Source organism: Labeo rohita, chromosome 5 (assembly GCF_022985175.1).
Source record: "Labeo rohita strain BAU-BD-2019 chromosome 5, IGBB_LRoh.1.0, whole genome shotgun sequence".
Lineage (NCBI taxonomy): Eukaryota > Metazoa > Chordata > Actinopteri > Cypriniformes > Cyprinidae > Labeo > Labeo rohita.
Genome location: NC_066873.1, coordinates 33,687,056 through 33,712,991, shown reverse-complemented (window position 1 = coordinate 33,712,991; position 25,936 = coordinate 33,687,056). Strand labels below are relative to the sequence as shown.

General features: G+C 35.3%; 1 protein-coding gene across 2 annotated transcripts; it reads left to right on the top strand.

The window, feature by feature from the left end:
• The first annotated feature begins 17 nt into the window (after positions 1-17).
• On the top strand, positions 18-23,850 carry msna (moesin a). Of its 2 annotated transcripts, XM_051109288.1 has the most exons (14): positions 18-320; positions 10,930-11,013; positions 13,400-13,495; positions 14,955-15,077; positions 15,323-15,474; positions 16,952-17,035; positions 17,154-17,300; positions 18,022-18,118; positions 18,494-18,657; positions 19,694-19,824; positions 19,907-20,067; positions 20,308-20,400; positions 21,915-22,145; positions 22,380-23,850. In XM_051109288.1, exons 1-14 carry the CDS (start codon positions 309-311, stop codon positions 22,542-22,544), a joined length of 1,740 nt encoding a protein of 579 aa, XP_050965245.1. In that variant the 5' UTR covers positions 18-308; the 3' UTR covers positions 22,545-23,850. The 2 variants fall into 2 exon arrangements, with proteins under 2 accessions (XP_050965245.1, XP_050965246.1); XM_051109289.1 differs by lacking the exons at positions 18-320; positions 13,400-13,495; positions 14,955-15,077; positions 15,323-15,474 and having other exon boundaries at positions 10,955-11,013.
• Positions 23,851-25,936: the final 2,086 nt, after the last annotated feature.

The following is a 25,936-nucleotide window of genomic DNA, read 5'->3' as shown; positions in this document are numbered from 1 at the left end:
CAAACGCGCTTTGGTGTGCCTGCATCGGCTGGGCTGGGTGTGGTTTTCAAAACTCAGTTCCGTTAGCAGGAAACGACTCTTAGGACCACCAGTACTTCTCAGAGCGACAAAGACGCACTGAAAAGTGAAACTTTGTCTTCGGGATCTGGAAGAGATTTGAGGAAAAGCTTTTTCACACGGGCGGTGGCGGTTGCTCACTCTTACGCGTGGACGTCGGCCGATGGGAAAAAGTTTGGCTTTCTGTTGACTTCATTGTATCAGCTCAGTTTGTGACACATCCGTGAGAGAAGAGACAAAATACAGACAAAATGCCGAAAACGGTGAGTACCCTTTAAGAAATGGAAACCGTGGGCTTGAGTTTGTACCGTATCAAACAAAAACGAACAGAGATTTCACTGTGCTTTTAAAAGCTGCGCATTTTGGTGAAACAGGAGACAGTAGCGACGCGTAGGCGCTCGAAAGGGGCGAGGATGGTCTTTCTCTTGTTGGCATTTTTGCCAGTAAGTTCCCGCGGGTGAACAGTAGGCCATGAGCAATGCACTATTTATGGCGAGAATTAATTAATTGGACAATGACGGTCGTTCATTCCACCCGAGTACACTGAGGAATAACTTGTTGCGTTGCAAATTAAAACGACGATTTCTCTACTTCATTAGTTGCTCTACTTTTCTTTACTCATACTTTGGCTGTATGTTGTATTTAATAATAAAATGACTTATAAACTTAATTAAAAGCATGTTTTCCCCCAAAACCCTTTTTACTAAAAGACTTAAATGGCAGTGGCGTTTTGTGTTGTATAGGGGCTGAACCGTTACTCGGTGACAACCTGTAACCCCCCCTCTCTCCTCCCTCCCCAAATCTGATTGGCTTTCTAACAAAGTTTCCGTGAATAGACCGTATGGTGAAGATTTTGATTCCAAGTGAGTCGAATCTTTTGATTGCGTTCAAAAAAGATTCGTTCACGTTTAGTGATATCATTACGCCAGTAGGTGGCAACAAGAACGTCATTTTGACGTTTGACGTGAGTTATTGAATCATAACTCAACCGGTTCAGAAACACTAGTTGTTTAATTTTTTATTAAAAGATACACATCTACTAAAAGATTCAGGAAGGAACGTTTAAATGTCCCCCCCCCCCCCCCCAACAAATTATAACTAGACAAGTCAGTCTTTCAATTAAGTCTACCCTTTATTTTAGTTGTATATGGTTAAAAGTCGTTTTAAAACATTTGATCGTTTAGCACAGCTACTCCTTTTTATGAATGAGACTGACTCATATGATGTTGACAAATGAGATGCTTCGTTCAAACTCGAAACAGCTAACTTACTCCTTTAGTAATCGGGCGTATTCGTTTGAAAAAGAAAAGACGGGCTTACATAAAATATTTTTAAATTAATGTCTGAGGTCATTTGTGATTTCACTGACGTTTGACATCTGTCAGCTTCGTTAAAAACGGAAGAAATAAGTCATGGCACGAAAGTGAACGAGAACTATTTGTTCACTTAAAAATTCATTAAAGGCGATTCACGTGTTGCTTTTATTTAAGCCTCTATCCAGCAGCATAATGGCGCGTTTTTGAAATGCTTTTGATAAGTGGTTCCGGATTAGAAATATGAGGCGTGTCAGAAGCGGCTGTTCTAGAGTTTTTGGAGCTCTTCTGTCACTAGGGAGGGCCAGACAAGTTCATGGCGCAATCTTAGACTATTATCCATGCCAAGGCGTGGTGCTCACCCAAATAAGCAGAAAACGGCCTCTTTTTTTGACCAGAGTCCCTTATTATTTGGTTACCCCTCACAATTAGTGAATCATTGTTTAGGTAAAGATTATATTTAAGACCACAGACCAACAGTAGAGTGGAAGGACAGATCACTTTCTCACAAGTAGTTTATGATTTAAGCATAAGCTATTATCTCTGTGAAATGCCTTTCAGTGTTTGAGTGTCAGTAGTTACATATTAGTATTGGATGAGTCATATATTACAAGTTTTCAAAAGAACCACTAGCATAAAAAGTACCACGGACACGAGCTATGATCTCGGGGCTTGTACCATATTGTTTTTTGAAAAGTACCATGTAAATACCCAAATGACTAGTCTTGTAAACAGACTAATGAACTGAAACTGAATTTCTTAGCCTTTCTTGTGTATTCACAGAGAAATCTGTGATTCAATTCAATAAAACATTATATGCTTTATAATAGTCTTCATCAATTGAACATCAACATAAATGCCTGTCAGCAGATCAGTAGTGATGTACATGAAAATGTGTGAATTCAAAATGTATGACACAAGCTCTTGATCTGTGAAGTGTTGTATACATTACATACTATAAAAAATAATGTTTGGTAATGCAATGTATTAGCCTGTTAAATGTCCGTATTAGACATTTGAGGTTTGTTATTGTGGTTAAGCTCTAATTTAATTTTTTTTTTTAAACAGCTCAATCACAGCCTTGCACAATAGCTTACATGTAGCTTATAGTTAGTTTCCTCTCATGTTGAGAGTGTTGAGAAGCTCAGGTCAAGAACAGTTGAATGTCGATGTTAACCGGATGTAATATCAAAGGCGTTTAGTTTGAGAAGACAGATTAGGTACATGACACTAAAATGAAGAGTGTCGGTAAGGTTGTGGCTGACTGATGCACACCAGATAGTGCCGTTTTTTCCGGAATAGATCAATTTTTATGATTGAAGAAATTAGTCTAGTATAAGTAGGTGGGTGATCTCTTGTCATTGGTGAAACTGGATGCATTTATAAAGATTTGGATCTGCTTATGGAATCACATTGGCCTGTAAAATGAGTCAGAACCTTTTTTTTGTCCGTTATTGTAGACTCCTTCAAGTCCTAGAGTCTTTTTCCGAAAATGACTCAAGGTTTCTGTGCTTACACTGTGCTTACATCACTTCCTGTTTGAACGTTTCCTGTTCGGGGCCAGCTAGGCTTGACGCTGCCGCTCAGTACCTTATTTGGAGTTTCACAGAACTGCGGCGTTCGCGCACATACACCCTCACACACACAGCTTTGTGTAGTGAGCATGGGCCCCTTTTCCTCTGCAGATTTCTGTTCCCCAGAATGCAGCTGTGTATCACAGCTAATTTACTAAAATGACCTCTTATATAATCAACAGCCTACTTTCTCTCTCTCTTCCTTCATACATGCACTCACACATATGCATTTATCTCCAGTCATCAGTTTCTCTCAGTGTACTGAGTGGGAGTTTTGTGACCTCTGTAGGTTCAGGTCAGAGGGAGTGTGCAGGCGAGAAGTTAGGCTGTTGTAAGAGTCAACTTAACACTATAACCCTAGTGCAAAATTTTATAATCAGGTTTTTTTTTTTTTTGTAAATTTATAGCCAGATCTGTTTTAAGAAGTCTGTATACAATACTCTTCAATGTGTTTAAAAGAAGCCACTTATGTTGACTAAGGTTGCATTTATGTAATCATAAATACAATAAAAACAGTACTATTTTACTTAAAATAATACTTGTCTATTTAAGTATATTTTAAAATGTATTTTAAAATATAGTAAAATGTAATTCTGGTTGCAAAGCTGAATTTTCAGCATCATTACTCCAGTCTTTAGTGTCACATGATCCTTCAGAAATATTTCTGATATGCTGATTTGGTGCTTGAGAAGCAGGTTGAAAATATTTGTTCTGCTTAATAGTTTTGAAAACTGTGCTACATTTTTTTTTCAGGATTCGAGTATACGAAATCTTTTGTAACACCAGACATGTTTTGTACTGTCAATTTTTAATTTTTAAGGCATCCTTGGTCAATAACAGTGTGAGTTTCCTTCAACACTGTCAAAAAAAGTCAACTTAAAATAATTTTTTATCCCGCTGCCTTAAATTTGAAGTTCAGTCAACTCAAATAAGTTTAGTCACTTGAAATGTTAAGTTTTACTAAGTGACAACTTGGATATTTGTGTTGACCAAACTTAAAAATTATTTTAAAACCAAACTTAATTTTTTTTTTTTTATAGTAAAGAAAAACTCTTACTGACCCCAAACCTTAGAATAGTAGTGCATTTACATATATTTGCATCTTTTTAGTACATGTTTTTGGATTTTCTGGACCATACTTGGTTATATTCTCTTTGCAACCCTTTATTTGAAGTTCAAGTTTAATTCTGTCAACAGAAATACATAGATGTGATTCAGTACACACTAAAATGAGTGTAATGTCCAGACCATGAGTGCTGTAACTGATTTATAACTATACAGATAGTCCAAAGTATTCTGGAATTAAAGGCAATAATGTCTACGTCGTAACGCATATACTTTAGTGTTAGTTGCCTAAATATACTGCTTAAATATTATTTCTTGACCTGAAGTTAGAAGGTGGTTGGAGGTCTCTGGTATGTGCAAAGTGGATGGATTAACTACGAACACGCACATGCACACTCACACACATGGTCAGATTAATGATCTTTAATAAGGTAAAACTCCAGGGGGTTTGAGGAGAAAGTTCTAGAGTTTGTTGAACAGTTCACATTTCGATGGAGGACTGCAGCGTTGAACGACATCTCACTTCAAGCCTCATGTGAGTCGAACTGTGTGTGTGTGTGTGTAAAGCAATAGATTGAAAACTACAATAGTTGAAAACATTTGCAAGTGGTTTTGGACAGTCATATGAATAACTTCATAGCTTTGAGCAAGATGTTTTGTACAGGACCATTATGTAAATGCATAATACTGGTGTCAGTTTTTTCTGCATTTTGTTTTTAAAGAACTTCCACTTTAGAATAAATGAGCTGTATTCATTTACTGGCAAAAGCCTCTGGTGTAGCAACAAGGACCTTGATTATTTAATCAACTCGAGTGTCTTTTATTTAAACATGTATTGAGAGATTGTTAAAACAGCCACATTTCAACTTCAAATTCATATTTACTTGAATTCACATTAATTTAGTTACCGTGGGCCTGCGGCTGCGGTTGCATGCGTTTTTGTTCTGTTTCAGTATTGGAAATTACCGATACTAGTTCATGTAAATGAAGGAGATTTCAAGAGGGAGATTTGATCCTGCAGTAAAAAGAAGCTAGTGAAGTAATTCATGTAAATACTTCTCTGCAATATGGAAGTTCTGAACAGTTCTTGTTTTTTCTCCCCCTACTATCTGTAAATGTTTTTTAAAGTGGTTTTGTGACGAGCTCTAACAAGGAAAGGTCTTGCATACACTTAACTGTACACTGTTTACCCTTTTGCATAATTGTTTCCAAACTACATTGTTTTTTTCCAACCTTATATTGGAGAAATGACATTTTGACTCCGATTAAGCTATAGAGATGCAGTGTTGCGGCATGTTTTTGCTAGTTTTCTTCTGTTGCATAGAACAGGAAAAGAAACAAGACCACTGAGCTAATTATCGACAGCATGTTATTGATGTCTTCATTGATCGCTTTTCCATTTTAGACACAGACAAATGTGTGGGCGAATGTGCATAAAATACACAAGGTCAGATGAGGATTGGCCACAAATGCACTCAGATTCTGCTGTCTCAAACATTTTTTTGGAGGAAGTTTTGTAGTGTCAATATCCTAAATCAGACGAAGTAGGGGGAGGGGTGAGAGAAAAGGAGGTTGACTTTCACCGCAGTTAGTTTGTGGTGTGAGTTAACTGAGGAGAACGATAGAATAAACACACAAATACACAGAGGTTGTTAGCGTTTTATCTCCCTCGTCTGCCTGAAAGAAACGGCAGCCATTTTGTCCCTGTTTGAATGCTTTTTCCAGGCCTACAGACTCTGTGTGTATGTGTGTGCGTGTGTGTGAATGGGATAAAAACACTGAATTTTGTGGTGAGTGTGTTATCTACACTATACTAGATTTTAGAATGAGCCAGTTAGTCCAAACATTTGCTCTAATTAGCCTTTTCGTTGTGGTAATTAGTTTTCATGGCTTGTTCTAGTTTTTTAGTGTGTTTGTGTGTGGGCTTGTTAATTGATTTTGGTGTGTTTGAGAATTACAAGGCATCGTTTGCCAAATCTTGGCTCTGTTATAGCTCACGATTAGCATTTTTGCACTAGCCTATGCCAAACTAACTTCACACATTAACTGTCCAAATTCTATTAAGCAGGCCTTGCTGTCTACTGCACAGGCAGCTACCTTCTAAGGCAGTGTCCTAATTGAATTGAAGCTTGACATTTTGAAAGACTCCGCATTAGTAATAGCAATAACTTCACGTGTCACAGAAATTGCACTGCTCAATAAAGTACAACAGTTCCCACCCACGTTTTTAGCCTTTGTTAGCCTAAGTATTTTTCCCATAAGAATTAAAAAAAAAAACAAAAAAAAGGCTGTGAAACAGCTACAAGCCATTTACCAAACCAGCCAGCTGTGAGATGAACCACAACAGCACAGACGTATTTGAAACTTAGACTAAAAGACAAAGATACAAGATAGTGTGCTAAACAGCTTTGATGACAGGAAACGCCCACAATCCTCAAAAAACACTGTGAATTATGTAGCGAAAATGAAAACAATGGATAAATATAAAACTGTTGATTTAAAGATGTTGATTATGTATAGAAATATATACTATAACCACAGTGTGATTTACTTGTTGGGATTCTCTGGTAGAGATTTTTTTTTGCTGAATCATGGGTAATGTAGTTTTTACCAGGAATTCAGCTTGAACATGATTATTTAAAAGGAGGAAGTCTGAATTTAAAGGGGACATATCATGAAAATATGACACTTTCTGTGTTTAAGAGCTATAATCGGGTCGCTGGTGCATCTACCAACCTAGACAACATAAAAAAAAAAAAAAGGCAACCCTGTAATTTTTTGTTACGCCTTTCTCTGTAAGCAGGTGAAAAAACTGCTCAGATTTTGCTTCCCCCCGTGACGTAGGAAGTGGATCTTATTATAATATTCCCACCCCTTAATCTGCACGTTTACACTCATAGCGCCATCATTTTGTTTTTGCAAGTGACAAAGTTCTAACACCATTTCTAACCAGTTCTAACACCATGGCAAAAGTTCGAGCAAAGCATGCTAAGTGTTCTGTCTTTGGCTGCACAGGTGAGCACTAAACACTATTTAGAGTCCCAGCCTCAGAGGACACAAGAGAGCAGTGGATTTATTGATCTATTTACTGTATATTACGCTGCTGCCACACAGATCTAATATAAACATGCAATTTCTTTCCCCCACATACCTTCACAGAAATAACTCTATAACTGTAACTGTATATTCACAGAAATAACTGTATAACTGTGTTTTTTTTTTTTTTTTACGTAAACTTGCATGCATTTGACAGTTTAAGAGCAATTAGACATGAAAGAGAACACGCCACGTGACAGCTGCTTTCTTTGTGCGTGTTTCGGGTATGTGGCTCTCAAAACCCTATATCAGATGTTTAAGCTTATATAGTTTAAAACGCATGATTTCAGTGCGACAGACATGAAAATCAAAAGCAAGCAGATGTTTTCTTATCAGTGTATCTAAGTTACGAGCTGTGAAGGAACAGGCCTATTCTGGAAAAAGGGGCGGGGAGCAGCAGCTCATTTGCATTTTAAGAGACATTTATGAAAACAGCATGTTTCTGCTTTCATTCAAAATAGGCATTTTCAAAATGATATAATAAATGATCTTGGTATTTTGATGTGTCACAGACACATTTTGGGGACACCTGAGACTTACATTACATCTTGTGAAAAGGGGCATAATAGGTCTCCTTTAAATGTTTAAAAACTGTAATTTCAGTTGTCAAAAGTCAATTCAGCTATAGAATAGATTTATTGAAATAGTTTTTTTAAAAGTGCAAATACTATGTTTAGCCTATTCTTTACAAGTTCAGTTTAATTGTGTGAGCATCATTGTTCTCTCTCTGTATGTGTGTGAGGGAGTCTGAGTAAAGGCAGGGCGATTGTTCTAAGAATAGTGGCAGAGAACCTCTGGCGGGTCCACTGTGAAGACCACACCCATCTCTCTCACACACACACACACACACACACCCCCTGTCCAGGCTGAACTACGTGTTCTTAGTTCCTGTTTCATGAAGACATGAGCTATTTTTACCCTGTGAATCCACCTCTGGATTGAGAGGGTCCATTAACCGACTAATATGCTGTTCCACACTTACTGCCACAGACACACACAAACCTGTCATTACTGACAGAGTGAAAGAACGAGATTGAGAGAGAGATGTTATGTTGGAGTTTGTGTATATGAAATGAACTCTCCCAGACCCAGAGAGGAGTTGAAGAGGAAAGAGCAGAAAAGTCGTACAGTCGTTGGGAAAGTTCTGCTTATTCTCTTTCTGTTCCAACTGGCTGATGTAAGCCTGTGAAACAGCAGAGCTGGGATTCTCTCTCTCTCTCTCTCTCTCTCTCTCTCTCTCTCTCTCTCTCTCTCTCACACACAAACACACACACACATATACACACAGAAAGCTAAAATCAAATGAATCACATTGTATTAAATCCATTCCTAGAGTGCTTGATAGTTGCCAAGCTACGCACATTCAAATAATTCATCCTCGCACATACACGTAAAACACCTGGGTTTCAAACACTGTTTCACAATCCAGCCATTTCACAACCTACTTTTGTTTCACAATAGTTCTGTGCTGAATTTCTGATGGTCCGTTAAACGTTCAGAAGCACAAGACATCTGATATTTAATGATAGTGTGTGGATATGAGAAAATTGTGTGTAGATATATGGCTTCAAAGAGGTGTGTGAATAAGTAAATAACTAGTATGTAGATATGATAGAGTGTGTGGATATAAAGGAATGAGGAACTTTTGGGGGACAATTGCCTATTTTGAGTGGAAGCAGAAATACACAGTTTTTGTGTATGTCTTTTTAAATGCAAATGAGCTGCTGCTTCCCGCCCCTTTTTCCAGAACAGTGCTGTGCCTTTACAGCTCAAAAACATGCTAAAAAACACGTTTGGTTTTGATTTTCATGTCTATCGTGCTGAAATTAGAAGTTTTAAAGCCATATTAGTTCAATTAAATGGGTGGAAACGTGAAGATTAAGGTGCGGTAATATTATAATAAGATCCCCTTCGTACATCATGGGGAGAGTGAACTCTGAGGGGCTCGTTATTTTACTTGCATGCAGTAAAAGGCCTACCAAAACAAAGTAACTGGGTTGTCCTTTTTCATGTTTTCTGGGTTGGTAGATGCACCCTGGACACAATTATAGTACTTAAACACTGAAAAAGTCAGATTTTCTTGATGTGTTTCCTTTTAATATATCAAATTTAAAATATAAACTATAGTTTATGTAATGTAATTCATAACTCACTGTGTTAAGACATTAACAGCTTTTTGGTTTATTAGGCATACTATCAAGACTGAATATGTACATATTTTAAAATCTTTCTGTTTCTTAATCCCGTAATCCCCCACCCCCCTCATTATGGCCCTCATGAATATTAACTATCAAATCTCATTTGTGCTCCCCTTTGTCAGAAACAATGTCGTTCTGCTTCATTAATGTGCAAATGGTATGTTGAGCTCTCAAGAGTCCCAGCACATGGACACTGGTCTGCCTCACAGACAGCTGCTAGATAAAGCAGGGCATTATGGGTCCAGCTGAGCTGGAGATGTGTGTGTGCCAAAATTAAGCTATTTATCTCTTGCACACACGGTCAAAGCTGGTTTAAGGTCTTTAGTCCAGTATATGGACCACGTCATGAAGACGTACGTGTCCATATTTCATTGACATTTTCACAGAGCGCTGGCTGGTTTTTGAATTAATGAAATAAAATGAATAACACTTGTCTGGTGGTTTTATTTGTGTAATTGTGCATTAGTCAGAAGCTGCGCTGTGCCGAGAATAATTCTTCTGAATGATCTGTTATTAACAGGAGGTGTGCTCTGATTGGGTGTAATTGTGTAGTGAGAGGAAGTGAGGCACATTGCTTAATGTGTCTCCATGGTTACTGGAGGCGGGGTTATCTGCATCCTGTGGGGTGGAGGTGGGGATGGGGTGAGGGAGACAGAGAAAGAAGAGAGGGGGATATCTTTTTCCATTTGTCCCTCTTGCTGTTTCCTTTCATTGTTTTTATCTTATCCAGAGTTCCAGAGTGCAATCAATCATGTTAAAATAGCAAGCCACGCTTTGGCGGAGATTTAAACACACACACATAAACACACTCAGACTCGTCTAAACACACACATAATGCCTCTTTTATAGTGCTCTTTGATAAGGGTCCAGGCTTTTTCATAGATAATATAAGCTATTAAAGATGTTTAAGCTGTCCATCACAAATAGAGATTTCATAATTTTTATTGCTCATGATTTCATGTTAATTAAGAACTGAACGATTCTGATTTTCTGTTAAATCAATTAGCTTTTTGTTTGAAGGAATAAAATGCATTTTTTTGTATTATGCATGCACCGCTGCTAAATAAAAGTTTGGGGTTAGTAAGATTTCTTAATGTTTTTCTGTTATGGTCACCAAGGCTGCATTTATTTGATGAAAAAAAACATTTTGTGAATTATTGCGATTTTTAAAATAACTTCTCTGTTCTCATTCATTTTAAAAAGCAATTTATTCCTGTGTTGGCAAAGCTGTATTTTCAGTAGCCAATACTCGTCTTCTGTGTCGCATCATGATTCTTCAGAAATAACTGAAGATAATAATAATAATTCTGATTTGGTGCTCAAGAAACATTTCTTGTAATCACAGTTGAAAACGGTTGTGCTGCTTAATATTTTTTTTATTTAATAAACAGAAAGTAAAAAAAGCACAGCATTAAAAACAGAAACCTTTTATAACATCATAAATGTTTTACTGTCTCTTTTTAATGGATTCTTGCTGCTAAAGTATTATTATTATTATTATTTTTTAATCTTACCGTGCCCATACTTTTGAACAGTACTGCCTGTCTGTTGGCCTTTCAGTCTGTCTTTTGGTCTGCATTCATTCATTCATTCATTTACATTTTTTTTTTTCCTTTTCTTTTCTAGATCAGTGTTCGTGTGACTACGATGGATGCCGAGCTGGAGTTTGCCATCCAACCCAGCACCACAGGGAAACAGTTATTTGACCAGGTTTGTGTAAACTTGCTGATTTATTTATTTATTTTTTAGAATTTAAGTACTTTTCTCTTGGTTGCACCACCCACATTGAGATTGTATTGATTCAACATCCTGCCTCTCATACATTAAATGTTTTCTGATTGGCTATGAATGTATCACATTTAGTAAGTGTGAGAAGATATTGTCTTGCAGTGGAAACTTAAGACTGAGAAGCTCAGAGAAGCTGTGTCAGTGTGTTTAGATTAAGAACTGGAAATCCTTCTTGTGAGGGAACTCTCCCTTCCTCCACCCTTCCTCTTTCTGACTCTGCTTCTTCCTCAAGCTGTAATTCTGTACAGTCCCCTCTTCCTCACTCTTAGTCACTCTGTACATCACGTCTATGAAGTCACTCTTTCGTGAACTTGATAATAGGCAGCTTTGTTCCTGAGCAACCTTTAATTTCTCATACACACAGACTCACTCGCTCACTCTCTTTCTCACACACACACATACACAGAGCGTTCATTCTTCTAGCAGTTGTGTAGGTTGTGGAGTTCCATTATTTATTTATTTTTTTTCAGCAGGATTTAGTCTTCATTTTGAGCCGAGGGTTTGGGATTAGAAGGTCTCCTGTTGTGGATACCAAAGCTTTAGAGGTCAATACCAGTACCACTGAAGTTTCACCGTACTTGTTACTTTCATCTTTCATTTCACAGCAAAAAAATGAATATGCTACTGAATTTTAAACTTGAATTAAATGTTAAAAAATAAATGTTAAATGCATATGTTGATATTATCAGATGAAATTACAATGATGGTTTTTCAAGTATGTCTCTAATATTTTTTTTAGATGATCAATTATGAGATTTTAATGTTCGGGCAAGTAATTAATCAAATAATTAAAGTAATTGATTATTTGATATCTGATCATTTGGCCTATCTGTTCTTCTCTCAAGAACAATGTTTCGTCCAAATTTATGGGATCTAAACATTTTTTTTAATTCTGCAGTTTAGTGCATTAAATTAATCAAAAGTGAAAGACATTTATAATATTACAAAAGATTTATATTTCAAGTAAATGCTGTTTTTTTGTTTTTTTTTTAACTTTCTATTAATGAAAAAAAAAAAACTGAAAAAAATAGCAGCTTTCAACAAAAACATGAAGCACCACAGCTATTTTTAATATTCATAATTATAATAAATATTTCTTGAACACCAAATCAGCATATTAGAATGATTTCTAAATGATCATGTGACATTAAAGCCTGCAGTAATGACTACTAAAATTCAGCTTTACTGTCACAGGAATAAATTTCATTTTAATACTTAAAAAAATATAAAAATATAAAACAGTTATTTTAAATTGCATTAATTTTTCACAATATTACTGTTTTTACTGTGCTTTGATTAAATAAATGCAGCCTTGGTGAGCATTAATTTTACTGACGCCAAAATTTGAATAGGAGTGTTTCTAAATGTATTCCACCAAGATGGCCATTTATTTAAAAAGTGAATTTGAGTGTTTGAAAGCCGCAAGCTATCAGACAGAGCTTTCATATAAAATTGAGTTTGCACTTGGTAATACCGATACTGTAGAAAGACTTTTTACTGTTGTATCAGATGATTACTGAATTACTGGTACTTTTAAAAATCTATAATCTCTGTACTTTAGTGTGTGGTTGTTTGAAATATAAGTGAATATGTGTACTGGCAGTGTGTATCCATCTTCCTGTTAATTGTCCTTAAAACCAAACGTCCAGTATGACATTATATTCAAAGGAGACCGACAGAAGCGTCACACATTTTCTGTTTACAAATCATTTATAAACACAGCTGCCTCCTCCCTGTTATTTTCTCTTTCTCCACATTTGCTCATTACTCTCTTTCCTTCCTTTGCTGTCTCCGCCTCAACTTTTGAGCAAAATTTTAAGAGACAGTATGGTCTGACTGGTCAGCATTTGACTATACCTCACATTTTCCATTGCTCTGTCTCACACACCCTCGTGACCGAAAATAACGAGTGTCTTCTCTGTGTATGTGGTTACACAGCATTTCTTGAGCGTTCCACCCATGCTTTAAAGCTAAATACATGCGGCAGTGATTAAAACACTGAACATTTGGCCTCTTGGAGGTGCTGCTAGCTGCTGTTTAAATCACATAGTCTATTAAAACATCTGTCATTAAGAATTGTGGATCTATGGAAGTGCATTACAGATATCTTTTATTTATATGTTTACAATTATTATTATTAAATTAGTGCAACTGTATTGTGCCTATTAAATATATGGTCCAGGAATTTGAACTTGAGTCCCCTTTTTTAGATCCCTATCTTACAGAAAGGAAATGCATGCACTATGGGTCTGCAAAAATTCTGTTTCATTTAATATACCTGTTTATTTATTATGTGTCTGTTTTATAGGTGGTGAAAACCATTGGGTTAAGGGAGGTGTGGTTTTTTGGACTGCAGTACCAGGATACCAAAGGCTTTACCACCTGGCTTAAACTCAACAAAAAGGTGTGTGTGTGTGTGAATGTCATGTGAATGTCTTTTTTTTTTTTTTTTTTCTCGAAACTGTCAATATTTAATCTTGTTCATTTTACTGTGATTTCAAGGACGTATCATTTAGTAAAGAATTATGATTATAATGTGCAAAATTATCAAAATGTGTAAAACTTTGACAGACCAAACTTCCCATTTTTTTTAAATGTTTAACCATTTGCTAATTTTAAGATATTTGTCAAGAGTTATCAACACTAACAAATTACATGTCAACATGTGTCCTTGCTGTTTACATTAGCTCATAAAATACAGTATTTAATAGGTTTACTGGTGTATTGACTACTTTTTAAGAAGATAATGTTTTCATTAATTGGAAATCATTATTAATTGTCAGTGTTGTAGATAAAACTAAGGATGTTGCATTATGTGTGAAGCATTCACTGTATTAAAAAAAAAACAAATCTGTAATATTTCTGGTAAAAAAAAAAAAATAATAATAATAACTGACAGCTGTGGTTGCCAGAATTTTACCAGAAAAATTACAGTAGCAACATTTCAGGTTTTATGGATTTAAATACCATAATTTCATTATCTGATATAATATTAATATACCAACATGGAGAAGTACTGAAATCTGTTTTGTACCTTTGTAATACACTGATAACCACCAAAAGCAGGTGATGATGGGAAAGTCAGATGATGAACCAAAGCCCATCACAAGCAGCTTTTAAAAACTGACGTATATAGAAGGTATACATGTAACAGCATTAGATATAACACATAACCCTAATGTACACAACTGATAGGAAAACAGTAAGAAGAAAAAGCTTTTTTATGTGAAATGTAACACAGGGAATTCTGGGAATGTCAATTTACAGCTATTCACTGTAAATTATACGTTCTTTTTCACTTTCAAAAATGGTGTATCATATTATAATTACATGTAATTTCCAATACAGTTTTTCACCATATATAGTAGGGGAACATACCGTTAACCAATTAATAGGTTACTATAGCATTTTTACAGTCTTTTACCGTTAAAATCACGGACATTTTTTACATGTATGCACGTCACAACAGGGCATTTTAGTTAAGATATAATTGAGTTTTGATAAATAGTTTTAAAATGGTTTAATTCTCATCATGCCACCCTTTTTTTTTTTTTTTATCTTTTCCTTCATAATCAGTGGCAAAATAAAGACATCTGTTAATGAAATTTTGCCACAGACAAGATTTCGCTGATTAGCACTTTCTAGTGAAACCTGTGGTTGTCAGCCTTTTCGAGCTTGCCGTCCAATTTTCTTACGTCCCAGTATCTTTACCCATTAATCAGTGACATTTAATAAAAAAATAACAGGGAAAGGCAATGAAAAGTCTGTTAATCTGAAGAAAGATATGATGGTTGCTGACAAGCAGATTGAATTAATTACTCTTTCAAACTGAAAGTTTATTCTTTGTTCTTTGTGCTTTCTAGGTTACGGCTCAAGATGTCCGCAAGGAGAGTCCATTGCTGTTTAAATTCAGAGCAAAGTTTTACCCTGAAGATGTTTCTGAGGAGCTGATTCAAGAGGCGACTCAAAGACTCTTCTTCCTTCAGGTTTGTGTTGTATGTATGTATTTACATGATCACCGGGTAAGGTTAAACATGTGATGTGGCCTTGGGTGAATTCATATAGAACGCATGTCAATTAGAGTGGATTGAACTGAATGCCAGGTCTTGTGATAATGTGATATTGCACAGTCTGGTGGTCAGTGATGGAACTGTCCGTATTCCAGTCCGCTTACAGGCCAACATTAAAGCATTCCTTGATTTAAAACAGTTTCATTGTTGGTTTGCTTTAGGTGAAAGAGGGGATCCTGAACGATGATATCTATTGCCCTCCGGAGACTGCAGTGCTGCTGGCGTCTTATGCGGTGCAGGCCAAATACACTGACTACAACAAGGATGCCCACACTCCTGGATACCTGTCTAGTGAGAAACTGCTCCCACAGAGGTGAGATGACTAGATGATTGACAGAAAGTGTACTCTGATTTGTTTTCTTATGTGATGCATGCAATGCTTCTCTAAAATCAGCTTTTCAAAGCATCACTAAACATGAAATTACTTAATGAAAACAACTAATGAAGCTCAGAATTCTGTTATACTGACAGTATGATTAATATTTACAAATGGCAATAGACAACATTATGGTTGCTGAAGTAAATCATAATTTTGTAAAAGTAAATGGCAAATTTGAATTATGCAAATGATAAAAAAGCAATCCTAAAAATAGACATTATTTAAAAACAGACATTATGCATAATAAAAAATATATTAAAGTAGAATTAAAATATATTTAAATATTTGAATTCTACTTTAATCGATTATGTTTAGTATTTAATATGTAATAATAATAAGTACAAAATATCAAAATAATAATTTTAGCAAGTACAAAATATCTTAATGGAACATGATCTTTACTTAATATCCTAATGATTTTTGGCATAAAAAAATAAAATAAATAAATTTAACCCATGAGATGTATTTTTGGCTATTGCTACAAATATACCCGTGCAACATAAGACTGGTTTTGTGGTCCAGGGTCACATATGTGGTTTAAATATCAGTGCTGTGTGGTATTTTAAACTTTTATTCACTAATCTATTGAAAAACACTACCAGTCAAATGTTTTTGAACAGTAAGATTTTTAATGTTTTTTTAAAGTAGTCTCTTCTGCTTACCAAGCCTGCATTCATTTGATTCCAAATACAGCGAAAGCAGTAATATTGTGAAATATTTTTACTATTTAAAATAACTGCGATTTAAATATATTTTAAAATGTAATTTATTCCTGTGATTTCAAAGCTGAATTTTAGCATCATTACTCCAGTCACATGATCCTTCAGAAATCATTCTAATATTATGATTTGCTCAAAAAACATGTATTATTATTAGAATTTTTCAGGGTTCTTTGATGAATAGAAAGTTCAGAAGAACAGCATTTATCTGAAATAGAAATCTTTTGTAACATTATGTAATATTATATAAATGTCTTATCATAATTTTTGATAAATTTAAAGCATCCTCGTTATATAAAAGTATTAATTTCTATCATTTCTTTCCCCTCCCAAAAAATAAATAAATAAAAAAAAAGAGAATTCTATAAAAAAAGACCCATTAAAATCTGGTGTACAATAAATTACTTTATCTTATTAAAATCAATAATCAAGGTAGCTGACAATGAATGTGTTTAGAGCTTATCAGTTTTTTCATTGTTCATTGATAATCTTGTCAGTGACATCACTTTACACCAGTAAAACCGATTTTCTGTAGAAAAATACATTAAATAAATGGCCACAGTTGTCTTGTGTAGGCTTAAAGCATAGCACTTAATGTTTCATTATAAGGTATTTTGTTATAAGCCAAAGCACATGTTAAAAATGTGTTTGTTATTCTAAATGTGAGCATGTGTGTGTAATCTTCTCTGCAGAGTTCTGGAACAGCACAAGCTGAATAAGGAGCAATGGGAGGAAAGAATTCAGGTCTGGCACGAGGAGCACAAGGGCATGCTGAGGTACAGCCAATGGAATGCGCTCTTGCTTTTTTCCCATTTTTATCGCTGACTGCAGTGACCCTGTCAATCACACACACCAGACAGAATGATAATGTGTATCTGTGTGTGCGTGTTTCAGAGAGGACTCGATGATGGAGTATCTGAAGATAGCTCAGGATCTGGAGATGTACGGTGTGAATTACTTCAGTATCAAGAATAAGAAAGGATCAGAGCTATGGCTGGGTGTGGACGCCCTGGGACTCAACATCTACGAGCAGAATGACAAGTACTTTAAGAAACATGATTCATTTAATATTTACAAACAAATAAAAGGGTTTGAAAGGTTGCACAAATATATTGGGTAGTATATAATAGCAAAATAACATTCCAGTAAGAATAAATGCTGCAGTGATTCTTTCTATTCATCAAAGAGTCATAAAAAATATATCATGATTTTCAGCAGCATTTTCAACTTTTTCAACACTGATAATAAGAAATGTTTCTTGCGCATCAAATCAGCATATTAGAATAATTTCTGAAGGATCATGTGACACTGAAGACTGGAGTAATGATGCTGAAAATTCAGCTTTGCCATCACAGGAATGCAGAAGATTTTTAAATATATTAAAATGCATTTTAAAATGCATACAATCTGTAATAATATTGTACAACATTAATGTATGTTTTTTTAAATAGAGTCTTCTTTTGAAAATAATTAGAATTGAAAACTGTTTTTTTAAGAATTAAATTTAAATTTTCATGACTTTTTTTATTATTTAAACCGTATTAAACATTTTCCAAATTTTAGTAACATGGTTATGTTTAGCAAAAACTACAATTAATAGAAAATAAAATGACCTTTTCTTTAATTAACTATTTGTGATAAAATAAATAAATAAATATATAAACCTTTTAAGAGTTTCAGACACTATCTTGTACCCTAATCAAGAAAAGTCACACTTATTTCTGTTCCAAAAAATCCTGACTCATTTCTTCTCTATTTTCAGGATGACGCCTAAAATTGGTTTCCCCTGGAGTGAGATCAGGAACATTTCTTTCAACGATAAGAAATTTGTCATCAAACCCATTGATAAAAAGGCCCCGGTATGTCAATTAAGATTTGTGCCTGACTTATCACGGTTTCTGTCTAGGTTCTTTGCAAACAGGGTGTAGACAAGAAGAATGCTGTTATTGCAAAGCAGTAGAGTGGTGTAATGTTTCGTGATGTGATTTGAAGATTGTGAAATCACATTTGAAGAATTTCCATGGAAGCGGCACGTTTCTCTTTCTTTAACTTTATCACAGACATAAAGAGTCTGGATGTGTTTCCCCATTCTTCAGTATTTCCTGTAGTTCCTGATCCCTCTTTCCCCTTTCTTTCTTTGGCTCTGTTACAAACTTACAAAGCTGTCTATATAGGCAGCATTTTAATGCATCATAGGAAATATGTATATAATGTTCCTCTCCCTTTTCCTACAGGACTTTGTGTTTTACGCCCAGCGTTTACGCATTAATAAGAGGATTCTGGCCCTGTGCATGGGGAACCATGAGCTTTATATGAGACGCCGTAAACCTGACACCATCGAGGTCCAGCAGATGAAGGCACAAGCCAAGGAGGAGAAGAACCACAAGAAGATGGAAAGGTGAGAGAAAAAAAAGACTGTGATTGTTGGTGTTAATTTAGATTCATCCCAGTGGGTTCTGGTCACCAAAACGATTTGTTCAGATTTGTCCAATGATTCATTGAGTGACTTTTTCTCTGTTACATCATTACACAATTAGGTGGCAACCAGTTAAAAGAGTAGTTCACTTCCAGAACAAAAAATTACAGATAATTTACTCACCCCCTTGTCATCCAAGATGTTTGTGTCTTTCTTTCTTCAGTTGTAAAGAAATTGTTTCTTAAGGAAAACATTTCAGAATTTCTCTCCATATAGTGGACGTCTGTGATGCCACAGAGTTTGAACTTCCAAAATGCTGTTCCAAAGGGCACTAAATAAGACCCTTCTTCCTTAGTCTGGGATCGTGTAGAGCCCTTTGAAGCTGCATTTAAACTGCATTTTGTAAGTTCAAACTCAAGAGTAGCATAGAAATCCACTATATGGAGAAAAATTCTGAAATGTTTTCCTCAAGAAGCATTTCTTTAGGAATGAAAAAAGAAAGACATGAACATCTTGGATGACAAGGGGGTGAGTAAATCTGTGCATTTTTGTTCTGGAAGTGGACTTCTCCTTTAATGTGTCTTCATTCATTATAAGTGACTCTTCATTGACAAAACAGATTTATTCTCAAACTTTGTCATTATCGTGCAAATTAAAATGTTTACACATTTTATAAATTGGTATTATTCTGTCCCATTTATCTTCTTGTAGAACAAGAGTGACTGAACTAAATTTAGGCTAAGGCTGTATTTGCTCAGTGTGTCTAAAGCAAGGCAGAAAAATGATTGATGATTTGTTCACTTAAAAGACTTGTTCAATAACTGATTCTTTTGAAAGCCAACTAACTTTGATTGTTTGAAGCATTTATCAGGCACACGTGAAAGTGTTTATATTTTTTTGTGTGCATGTGTGTTATGGTGATAAATGAGTGGTTGTATGTTTAGATTTGTTTATTGTTCAGTGTTGGGCACTTCACAATGGCAGGAAGGACGTGTCCTAATACATCTGTCTGTTTCAGGGCCATGCTGGAGGATGAACGTAAGAAGAGAGAGCAGGCTGAAAAGGAGAAAGAGAAGATTGAAAAAGAAAAAGAGGAGCTGATGGAGAGACTCAAAATCATAGAGGAGCAGACGAGAAAAGCTCAGCAAGGTGGCATTGAGTGAAATTCGCTCTTTGTTTTTTTTTCTTATTCAGTAATGATCATTAATTACTCAATATTTTGTGTGGGCAGAGCTGGAGGAGCAGACCCGCAGGGCGATGGAGTTAGACCAGGAGCGTAAACGTGCTCAGGAGGAGGCGGAACGCCTGGAACGGGAGCGCCGTCTGGCAGAAGAGGCCAAAGCGGCTCTGCTGCAGCAGTCTGAGAGCCAGATGAAGAACCAGGAGCATCTGGTCAGTTACCATAACAACCAAGATACACACTGCCTGCCACCATGGCAGCACAATTCTAGTCACCATGACAGCTTCACAATAACTTTCAGTAGGTTACAGTTGTAACCATGGTAACCAAACTACAATCATGAAGTTTCCACAAGAACCAAACATCATCTAACCACACAGTGCAGTGCACCAACAATTACGTGTGTTCCCTTTCAGTTCTAAGAATATGTGTATGTGTGTGTGTGTATAAAGGCAACGGAACTGGCAGAACTGACTTCTAAGATCTCCCTGCTTGAAGATGCCAAAAAGAAGAAAGAGGAAGAAGCATCAGAGTGGCAGATAAAGGTAAACTGTTTACTTGTTAGCATGTGTATTGCAGCAGCTTATTGTAGAATGAGATGGTTAGTAAGAGATCTATACATCCATGCTTTTATCACCATATACCTTTTTAGGATATTAAGCTGGATGTACAACTTAAAAATTTGTGTTTTATAGCTTGGCAATATTTGTTTTTTTTTATTAGGAATATTTAAATAAAATAAAAAAATTAATTATATACACCCATACGATCATATGTATATTTTAATATGCTTAATTTGTTTTAATTATGTTCTTTAAAATGGTTAAATTAAAAAAAAAAAATCTTATTTTGCAAAACCAGTCTTATGTTGCACAGGTGTATTTGTAGCAATAGCCAAAAATACATCTGATGGGTCAAATTTATCGATTTTTCTTTTATGCCAAAAATCATTAGGATATTAAGTAAAGATCATGTTCCATAAGGATATTTTGCAAATTTTCTACCGTAAATGTATTAAAACGTAATTTTTGATTAGTAATATGCATTGCTATGAACTTAATTTGGACAAGTTTAAAGATTTTTTTTTTTTTTTTTGCATCCTCAGATTCCAGATTTTCAAATAGTTGTATCTACCTGCATTTTATGCTTTTGAGGTTTAAATCCACAAAGCTGTTAAAGGATTCATTCACTTCCAGAATAAATGTACTCACCCCCATGTCATCCAAGATGTTAATGTCTTTTTTCTTCAGTTGAAAAAAATTAAGGTTTTTGAGGAAAACATTCCAGGAAGTTTCTACATATAGTGGACTTCAGTGGTGGCCAATGGGTTGAAGGTCTAAATTGCAGTTTCAGTGCAGCTTCAAAGGGCTCTACAAGATCCTAGCCAAGGAATAAGGGTCTTATCTAGCAAAACAATTGGTCATTTCTAAAAAAAAAAAATAAATAAATGAAAAATGTATATACTTTTTTACCACAAATGCTCATCTTGCAACTAAACAAATTTTGTAATCACGTTGGAAAGGTCACACATGGTTAGTTCCTTGACTGTGTACTTTGATATAAAAAGCTAATGTAGGGGGAAAAACTCATTTTTTCCTTCAAATTCAAAATCTTCTGATATCCGCATTTCACTTTCTTTGCACATTTGCTTTGTAAACACTGGGTCATCGAGCAATTGCAAGATGAGCATTTATGGTTAAAAAGTATAGAATTTATTTATTTATTTTTTTAGAAAATGACCGATCGTTTCGCTAGATAAGACCCTTATTCCTCGGCTGGGATCATGTAGAGTCCTTTGAAGCTGCACTGAATTGAACTGCACTGCAATTCGGATCTTCAACCTGTTGGCTCCCACTGAAGTCCACTATATGGAGAAAATCCTGAAATGTTTTTCTCAAAAACCTTAATTTCTTTTCGACTGAAGAAAGACAGACATGAACATCTAAAAGTCACATTAAATATCATCACAAAATTTGTTAACATTTATATGGCCTAGATAATAATCTCATGGTGTGAATTTTGAGTGGTAATTGTTAATGCAGTAGTGTGTCTCTTCCAGGCCACTCAGGTGCAGGAGGACCTGGAGAAGACTAAAGAGGAGCTGAAGAACAAAGTCATGTCAGCCCATGTCCCAGAGCCCGTGCATGGTGAAAACGACAATGAGGAGGGTGACGACAGCAGCGCAGAAGCCTCCGCAGAACTCACCTCTGCAGCGGCCTATAAAGACAGGAGTGAGGAGGAGCGCATGACGGAGGCTGAGAAGAACGAACGAGTGCAGAAGCATCTGCTGGTGAGAGAACTACTACACAAAACACCATTTAAAGGGGACATCGGATGCAAAGTTCACTTTTACGTGGTGTTTGCATAAATGTGTCTTAGCAGTGTGTGGGCACAGCCACACTACAATGATTAAAAATCCATTCACTTTTTTTTTTTAATCCCCAAAAAACCTAAACAGCCTCAATCATCAAGCCATAAATATACCTTGGACAGAAAACAACTGAAAAGTCTCCTTTTTCCACAGGCTCTTACTTCTGAGCTTGCTAATGCTCGTGACGAGACCAAGAAGACCCAGAACGACATTATCCATGCAGAGAATGTACGAGCAGGACGTGATAAATACAAGACGCTTCGTCAGATCCGCTCTGGAAACACCAAACAGCGAATCGACGAGTTCGAGTGCATGTAAATGCACCGCAGTCAGCCAACAGGGGGGAGCTACAGCCTGCCTTTTGCATCATTCCTGCAAAGGAACTACAGTATCCACAATGCACCACTCCAAGAGAAAATAAAGCCAAATATAGAATAATGCTGCACAGTTCAAAAATCCCTTTAATTCAGGAGTGTTGTCTGGGTTACTGCATTATGATAAGGGAGACTTATTTTTTTGCATCGTGTTTTGACCTAGATGTAGCTTTTTTTATTGGAAAACATGAACGGTTCGCTGATTAATCGAACTAAAGGGTTTTAACTTCAGTGAAATCGGGATTTTGGTAGGAATTTAAGTATAAAAACATTCCAGTGTTAGGATAGATTTCGGAAGCACTCCAGAGAGACATGTCAGTGTGCCAAGACAGTAATTCAAATCCGTATAGTTGATACATCAGATTTCACAGTGCCATTGTGATGGTGTAATAGCCTAGCTATTGCTATAACGTTGTATCTATGTGCCTTTCTAATAAAACAACTACAGTATAGATTAAAACTCATGGCTATCTGCTCCCCATCAACCACTCTGCCAATTCCGGCAACCCTCAAGAGCAAAGGTGTGTGTGTGTGTGTGTGTGTGAGAGTGAGTGAGTGAGCATGTGCGTGTGTGACCCTTGTTGATAGTTCCTTTAGTTATAGTTTCTCACTGCTGCAGGTTTGTGGCTGCTCCCTGTTTGTGCCTTTTCACTGAAAAGAAAATATCAAACTGTATTTTTAGTTTAGTTTTTAATCCTATTCTTATTTTAAGCTTTTTTTTTAAATGAAGAGACTTTTGTTTTTGAGGCATTTGAACTTTTTCGCAGTATTATTTTAAAGAATCCTATAATAGAATGACACTTAAAAACCAACTTCTGAAATTTAATTTCTCCCTTTATTTCCAAACAGTATTTACCCAGAGTGTACACAGTTTTACATAGCCCTGCACTTATAGGCAGTGCCTTAGTTGTTTTTGTGATCTGTATTCATTTTATTTTTATTCGTGTGGCAATATGCTGCACTTAAGCAATATGTCCCCAGCTGCTTTGGAAGAATTCTTCATTCGGATTTTATTTTTGGATACTTTCTAAACTGTTTTGATATAGAAGAACATGGATGTCCTGATTAAAAATAAGAAGCTTATTCTTATTATATACAGCGTTCTAGTTACCTGGGCGATTTCCCGCCCTTAGGCTGCAGGTGGGTTTTTTTGTTTTGTTTTGTTTTTTTTTTGGTCAACCAATCACAGAAAAAAAATTGCTGCTTAAAACATTTTCATTGCAACTGTCAATAAAATATTAAAAACATCAGTTCATTGGCTAGTGTGGTCCTTGCTAATTCTTCAATTGCTTGGCAAGTGTAAATTAATATAAACATATGGTAAGAATACGTATGCTATGTCACTATCATAATAGGGTCATTCCTGGGATTTGGTGCCTTTTGTGTCCCCAGTAAAGATCATGATATTACCTTTACATTTTCAACAACATCAATTTTAAAGTTGTCTTTGACATAAATAACACCTGTTTTGACCTTAAAGCATATTTAAGTTAAAAAACAACAACAAAAAACAAACAAAATTGTTTGTAAAAAAACAAGATTTTTTTTTTTACAGTATTTTAAACCACCAAATATCACAATTTTCCATTTTTCCTGTCCCCAGGCCTGTCTCTGCCATTGTGATGATGAATACATTTAATTTGAGTGTTTTTATTTTTTATATTAGTAATAGTTTTCGCCAACGTTTATATCATTTCCAAGCATTAAATTCATTTTAAAAAAATTATAAAGGTTTTCCACTTGTCCCTCAAAATATTGTCCCTATGTCCACCGTTATATTCGACTACTGCCCCTTTAAATGAAAGTTGGAAAAAGGAAATGACATCATTTTAAATGGCTGAGATCCTCTGTTTTGTTAATTGTCTATTTTTACTTATTTTTATCTTTCTAATTGATGTGGTCCAACTTCAACATGTCAACCCTGTTAAGGGGAATATAAAAAAAGTAAATAGAAATTCTTATTTGTAAAAAAAAGCATTTTAAGAAACATTCAGTTCTTTATTTCATAGACCTTCTGTGTTGGTATTATTTTGTTCAGACTTACTGTAATGGCAGATATTAGGTAAAAAAAAAAAGTCTCTGCTCTGTTACTGTCCACCCAATTAAAAAAAAAAAACTAACAGGGTGGACACATTTAGTAAATGGATCCTTAAATTTATATACCTAATTTATAAATGTAAGTGTTATGATGTCCAAAAGGCACTAAATACAATTACTCATTCCCCTTAATAGGGTGGACATGGGAAAATGGTGATATGTAGTTAAAAAAAACCCCAAAAAACTTAAAACTTAAAGTTCAAAAGGTGTTATTCATGTCAAAAGACAACTTTAAAAATGTTGAAAATTAAGGCAATAATATGAACATTACTGGGGACACAAAAGGCAACCAATCCCATGAATGACCCGGTAGTTTTTTAATATCTGCACGATATAACACCTAGGTTATTATTAAAATAATAAGTAAATAAATAAATAGTTTTGAACGAGTATTTGAACGAGAATGTCATAACTAAGTTTTAATGAATATTAGACAATGTAAAAATACAGTTTAATTCATATAAAATGTACACAACATTACATAATATACAGTGCCCCTGAACTGACAAACATGTTAAACGTTTCAGCCATATTTCTCGACACATTTGCATTATCCTCATACCTATTCCAGGGTAAGCCCCATTGTATCACACTTTCTACTAGGCTGTTACTAAAATTAAGATGATTTTTTTGTTTGTTTGTTTGTTTGTTTTTTTGACGTTCGGTGATTACTAAAAGTCAGCGCTGGAAAACGTGATATTTTAATATTGCTAGACTGATGGACTTTGGTAATATCATCAGCAAATGTTTAACATCCTGAGCTATTATTTGGTCTGATTGTCAATAATTATTATGGGTTTTTTTTTTAATTACATACCAAAATTCGATTAAAAACAGCAATTAACAACGCAGCATTGTATATTTATAATTGCATATTCATTACAATTTATTTATTACATTGTATATTTATTATTATTATTTTTTTATTTATTACATGGTATATTTATTATTATTTCTTGTATATTTAGCATTCTTTATATTTAAAATATAAATTGACAATGCAGCATTGTACGGTTTAAAATGTTTAGCTGTGCACAAAGGTGCTGTAATTTCAGTTCATTTAACTTCTACCATTTTTCTAGATTTGCCCACACGTCCTTTTTTAAAACCCCGCCCTTTACCACGTCAACAAACACCAGGGCCCCAAATGATTGACAAGCAGAGAGCTTTTATAATTGGCTAAAAAGCGCGGGCAGTTGCTTTGACTTTTGCACGCGCATTTGTTTGGTGTTTCTCGTG